Source organism: Gekko japonicus, unplaced genomic scaffold (genome assembly GCF_001447785.1).
Source record: "Gekko japonicus isolate JY-2015 unplaced genomic scaffold, Gekko_japonicus_V1.1 scaffold405, whole genome shotgun sequence".
In the NCBI taxonomy this organism is placed as follows: Eukaryota; Metazoa; Chordata; class Lepidosauria; order Squamata; family Gekkonidae; genus Gekko; species Gekko japonicus.
Window position 1 is genome coordinate 1,166,930 of NW_015175982.1, and position 6,508 is coordinate 1,173,437.

The 6,508-nt window shown below is 43.2% G+C and overlaps 1 protein-coding gene across 1 annotated transcript in view; it reads right to left on the reverse strand.

Moving 5' to 3' along the window:
- The window catches only part of CNPY3 (canopy FGF signaling regulator 3), a 15,337-nt gene extending 11,969 nt beyond the window's left edge, over positions 1 to 3,368 (reverse strand). The window contains exon 1 of the mRNA XM_015426250.1: positions 3,195 to 3,368. Coding sequence (XP_015281736.1) covers positions 3,195 to 3,315 — 121 coding nt within the window. The 5' untranslated portion in view covers positions 3,316 to 3,368. The remainder of the gene's footprint in view (positions 1 to 3,194) is intronic.
- Between the last annotated feature and the right edge of the window lie 3,140 nt (positions 3,369 to 6,508).

Below are 6,508 nucleotides of genomic sequence, written 5' to 3' on the forward strand. Positions count from 1 at the left end.
CACAAACGTGGGCTTGAAACTCAATATCAAAAAAACTAAGATCGTCCACCCCCATCACTCCTTGGCAAATAGAAGGGGAAGTCATGGAAGCAGTGACAGAATTCACGTTCCTGGGATCCAAGATCACTGCAGACGGTGACGGCAGCTATTAAATTAAAAGACACCTGTTCCTTGGGAGGAAAGCAATGGCAAACCTAGACAGAATAATAAAAAGTAGAGACATCACCCTGCCAACAAAAGTCTGTATAGTCAAAGCAATGGTATTCCCAGTAGTAATGTATGGCTGCAAGAGTTGGACCATAAGGAAGGCTGAGCACCGAAGAATAGATGCTTTCGAATTATGGTGCTGTAGAAAACTCTTGAGAGTCCCTTGGACTGCAAGGAGATCAAATCAGTCAGTCCCAAAGGAAATCAACCCTGACTGTTCCCTGGAAGGCCAGATATTGAAGCTGAAGCTCAAATACTTTGGCCACCAAACAAGAAGGGAGCACTCACTGGAGAAGCCCCAGATGCTGGGAAAGATTGAAGGTAACAGAAGAAGGGGATGGCAAAGGATGAGATGGTCAGACAGTGTTATCGACCTTCAATCTGCAACAAACATGAAATTGAGCAAACTCTGGAGGACAGCCAAAGACAGGAGGGCCTGGTGTGATGTGGTCCATGGGATCACAAAGAGTCGGACTCGACTGTGCGACTGAACAACAACAAAGAATATGGTAGCGGTGCTCAAGGGTACTGTCACAAGCATCTACTGAAGCTCTGTTTCTAAGGCCAAAATCATGTATGTGTTCTAGGAAAAATGCAGAGAGTTGACAGTGTTTGTTTCCTTCTTCAAGGACATCATAAACACACTCCTCATCTCAAAGTCAACCCCATGCTTACATTTACTGAACATTTCGGGTACTTTTGCAATGAACTGGGGGGGGGGAACAGTTCCTCTTTCACCATTGTAGTTCAAACTGTACATCTCATACAGGTAGATGTTAGGAAAGCCAGAAGTTGAACCTGCTTGGTATATGAGAGAATGGCAGCCTCTCCCTTGGATAGGAGCCAGGGAAAAGAGCAGATAACCAAAACTCCCAAAACCAATAAGCCAAAGTGGAAAGAATGAGTCTAACCAGTTCATTGCTGTTCCAAGTAACATTTTAGGGGGGTTTATGCATAAGTTCTTTATAGATTGCCCAGTGCTGTAAAGGAGTGAAGGACCAGTTCTCTGGCACATTAGAAGAGAACAGGTACAACTGGCTTTAGGATTTCTACTATTTAACCCTCTGATATCTATGAACAAGATTAAGTGAAACTTAACCAGTACAGTGACAATCTATATTTGTTATCCAATACTTTCCCTCTGCTATAAAATGCTCTTAACAATTAAACCATTTTCTCCTTTCCCACTCATGTCACTGAATAGCAGCCATGCTCCTTTAATTCCTGAAATAATATCCTGCTTTTGGTTTGTTCTCTGGTGCCCCATTACTGGACATACCATAACTACTTTTTTTTGTTTCAACAAGAGTCATGATGTGAACAAGAATTTCAAGATGACCCACCTCTACTTCATCATCACTGCTAAAGACATCAAGAATTTATATCTCATTCTGCTCATGTTCCTGCCCCAGAAATAGGAATGCCCTCCAAATTCTTTACCAAAGAACTTTCTATGTTCACATCTTTTCTATCATTTGGTTTTATACAATGTCAAGTGGTCCACAAAACAAGAACTGCACAAAATCTGTCTCCTAATAGATGTTCAGTCATGACTAAATGCATTTTTCCTGTGCTCACAGTTTTAGCTGTTCTAGCTCCATCACTACAAGGGTGTCTCTGTCATTCATCCAAAGGTCTACAAGACAAAACCCTTCTTTAGGTCAACAATATACATCTTCATGCCAGTTTTCTGAATCCCAAAGCTTGATCTTTTTCTTCAATAACTAGATGAAGTTTCATTTACTTTAACGTCAAAAGCTTAGAACTTAACCTCATATCATTCAACCTCATCAATCCCCTGGGATGAGGCAGTTCTCCATTATTTCCATTTAATGGATGGGAAATTAAGGAATAGTTTCCTCTTCACACATTAACATGGTTTTTTTTTTTGTAATATGGTCCTTAGGAAATAGCAGGAAAACCACATGTATAGTGTCACTTACAAAAGATGCACACACTCCAGTACAGGTAGATATGCTGTATACCTAATCAGAAAGTCACAACTAATCATTGCTTATTAATACATATAAAGTCATGGAACTCACAGGTGTGCACCTATCACATAGGACAACATCCATGCAGATTCCATACCATTTTGTAGAGTGAAGAACTTTCTGATAAGAAAATATTTAGCATATGAAGCTGCACTCAGAGAGAAGGACTTGTTCTGGGCTGCCAAATCATTTGATGTGTGTGTGGTGAGGGGGGGGAGAGGAGGAAACCCCTAACAGTGCACACTTCTGTAATCACAGCACTTCTGTCTCATTTCTAAGGGCAACTTCCCTCTTCATTACCTGCCTCTTTCACCAAAGCTCCCATTATTCAAGGAACACAGAAAAGGGTTAGATCCAAAAGAATAAAGGGGCACGTGGCTTCACATTCTCCTCAAAACCTCTCTTTTCAACACTGTATTTCCCTTAGAATAACAGAATCACAGAGTTGAATTACCTCATGACCACCTTACCCCATTAATACTTATCCCACCCCGTAGACAAGTTTAAGGCGGTGGTCACACACACTAAATAATCCACTTTCAGTGCACTTTCCAACTGGATTTTTACTGTGTGAACTGGCAAAATCCAATTCGAAAATGCATTGAAAGTGGATTGAAAGTGTATTATTTAGCATGCGTGACCGCAGCCAAAGTATCACTGTATTCGTTCGCAAGCATCCTTTCCTACGTTTGTCTCTCCCCATCCTATTGCCCATTCTTGATTATGAACTTCACCAGTGGGGACAGAGCCCCATCTATCTTTGCATAGTGTCATCCTGTAAATCGGCATAAATAAAAATAATAATAGTAAGCAGCTTCTGATGGACTCAGTTTCCTACATAAATTTGTCTAATTTCCTAACTCAAAGTTCTCCAGGCTAACAGGCATCATCACATACTGTATCCATGACTCTTCAACCACTACGCAGGATATCCTGCAGTTGCTTCCTACCCAGTCGGTGTTTCTCCATCAATCCACCCCCCCCTCTTCTCACCTTCGCATTTACTAGGCAACTTCACCCAATCGCTGTCGTCGGCGACGGCTCCCCCCAGCCCAGGGACCGGCACCAGCGGCAGAACCACCAAGAGCACCGCGGTGGGACCCCAGGAAGCCATGTGGGTCCCCTGCTTGGGTTCCCACGCTTCCAGCGCCCTCCAGCACACACTTCCTCCCGCCCAGCGCTTCCGGGAACCTCACCTCTCTCCAAGTGTAACTATAACAACCAGAAACACCAGCCAATCTCAGCCAGGAGCGTGTCACTATCTCACCAACCGACAGCGGCATACCACTCAGCCCTTAAGTTACCAACCAATCAGAGAGCCTTGAAATCACTCACTTCCCCAATGAGGAACGCGGAAAGCTTTATTTCCCAGCGCAGCCAATTAAAGCGAGACTCTGACTGGTCTGTGATTGGTGTATCTTTGCTTTCGTCCCTGCCTGGTATCCTCGCACCTTTTTATTATGAAAAGGCCATTCGCAGGTTATGAGTAGAATTCTTTATTGTTATTATTAGCTCCAATTCTTATAGTGAGTCAGAGCACTGGACCATCTTCTAACTGACTGTTGCGTTCTGTTTGTGACGTGGCAACGGATGGTTCTTCAGGATGTCAGTCAGGGAAAAGGACTGGACCCAACTTTTATTCCATATAAAGTATGTGCTCAGCTTCTAAGCCGTGGCCTTGATCCAGACTATTGCAGTGCATCAAGCGGTATTATTCTATGCAGGTCAGTCCACTGTCCGGTAAATGTGTTGTTGTACCCAGAGGTCATTTCGTATGTATGGCTGCAAGAGTTGGACTATAAGGAAGGCCGAGCACCGAAGAATAGATTTTTTTGAACCATGGTGCTGGAGAAGACTCTTGAGAGTCCTTTGGACTGCAAGAAGATCAAATCAGTCAATCCTAAAAGAAATCAACCCTGACTGTTCCCTGGAAGGCCATATTATGAAACTGAAGCTCAAATACTTTGGCGACCAAATGAGAAGGGAGCACTCACTGGAGAAGACCCTGATGCTGGGAAAGATTGAAGGTCAAAGAAGACGGGGACGGCGGAAGACAGGAAGGCCTGGCGTGATCTGGTCCATGGGGTCGCGAGGAGTCGGACTCAACTGTGCGACTGAACAACAACAACAACATTTTGTAGAAAAAGAGGTGCAGGAGCTCATTAGCATAACTCATTTGCATATGCCACACCTCCTGACATCACCGGAAGTGTGTCAGAAGGCAACCCCCACAGCTCAAGCTCCACTGGACTGTTTTGGATTGCTAGCTATTGGGGGGGGGGACGTGCGGATCTGTCCTCACAGAGGAGGGAGAGCTTGTACCTGAATAAAACTTGGTCTTAAAGGTGCCACTGGACTTTTTTTTGGGGGGGGGAGCTCTGCAACTTACCTGGCTGCTTCTTGCTCCGACTGAGGGCTGCTGGGAGCAGGGGATGGGGCTTGTTGCATGTGCCTGCCCCCTGGGCTCTTTACTGCCAGAGCTCCGCTCCTGCAGGAAATGACCCCTGGTTGAACCGCTAATTCACACGTCTGCATATATTATTTCATAACCCCTCTTTTTGTAGCAGGAACTCCTTTGCATATTAGGCGACACACCCCTAATGTAGCCAATCCTCCAAGAGGCTACAGTAGCCCCTGTAAGAAGAGCTCTGTAAGCTCTTGGAGGATTGGCTACATTAGGGGTGTGTTGCCTAATATGCAAAGGAGTTCCTACTACAAAAAGAGTCCTAAGCTATCAATATGCCTGGACTAGTGACTTCTAATAATACAGTGAATATTTTTCTGCTAAGGGCTTCAGAGATCTCTTCTAGTCTAATGAACTGGAATAAAATCTTACATATGTTTAAAGCACCACTAGACCCTTGCTGCAACACACTAATGTAACTACTCCTCTGGGATTTGCAAAAATTTGCTTTATCTACAAATATACAAGCAGATCATAAATGGAAGCAAAAGGTACACCTGAAAAACAGCGCTTCACTTCAAGCGCACACTTCCAGCACTGGAGCAAACAAAAACCCTACACCTCATGGCACTTGACGTTCCACCAACTCGTCAGCTCTGTCTACCTTTCTCGAAATTCAAACCTTCCGACTGCTATTTCACACAGGCTGCCATTAGCACATCTTTGCAGGTAAACTGCATCTTCAAAGGACCATACATAGTTATGTAGAAATCATATTCTGATGTCAGATCTCAGACTGCAATCATGCATGATTTTAGACACAACCATAATGAAAAACAGATTTACAATAACTGGACATCAAGTTCAGTAATACAAAGAGGACTACAAAAATCAGATATATCACATGGTTATAGAATGATAACAAGCAGTTTATTTATTCCATATTCGTCACCAACAAGGATCCTAAAGGATGATACGCCTGATTTCCCATCAGAATTTGTGAACAGACAGACCATGGATGTCTGGCTCAGTTACAGCCTAGTCAGTTACTGGCATCAAAGGAAGCCAAATTGAAGGCCACAGCAAAAATGGCTATTTGAAGCCATCTTTACTCAAGTAAAGACTTCCTTCTCCAGGATAAGTAATCATTTTTGAAGTATCTGTTTGTTGATAGGAATGTTCTCTGAACCTCTGCTTCCATTTGGTGTTCACTGATTACTGTAGTTCAGACCACTGCAAGTAATGAAACTAGGTAGGAAAAAGCACGATCTACCACACATCTTTCTTTTTTCTTGAGATATGCCTAGAATTTGTAATCCTCAACACTTATGTCACATTGAACTCAAGAGGTTTTCCTTCTGATTAAACCAATTTAGGATTCTGTGGTAAGTTATCTTTCACCCTGCAGTCCATTGCTATTTGTGCTATCCATGGTAAATAGAATAAAATCTGACTTCGTATGGAAGAACTGCAGGACAGTTGTGGGACTTCAGATGTGGCAACGAGTCTTCTCTGAAAGGAGAGAGAGATCATTATGACAAGCTGAGAGATTCATTGATATATTTGTTACATCTTATTCCCATTCCCCACCAAGGAGCTTAGCGTGGTATGTGTGAAGCTACCCTTTTTATCATCACAACAACCCTGTGAGTTGGACTTTTTTTTAAGTACAGGGAACATATAACCAGGAGTGAATTAAGCACAGAGAAAATGACTTGTATGAAGCTATCCAGTAGACATTTTGGTTGAGTGGGAACTGGAACCCAGGTTTCCCAAACCTGGTTCTCTATAGAAATGGAAGACAGTGAACATTTCCCAAACTTTCCTTGCAGCAAGGTTCATATTCTTGATCCTCCCCCAAGCAGAGATCAGCATCTGTGCTCCCTCTAAGCTGTGGAGTCTT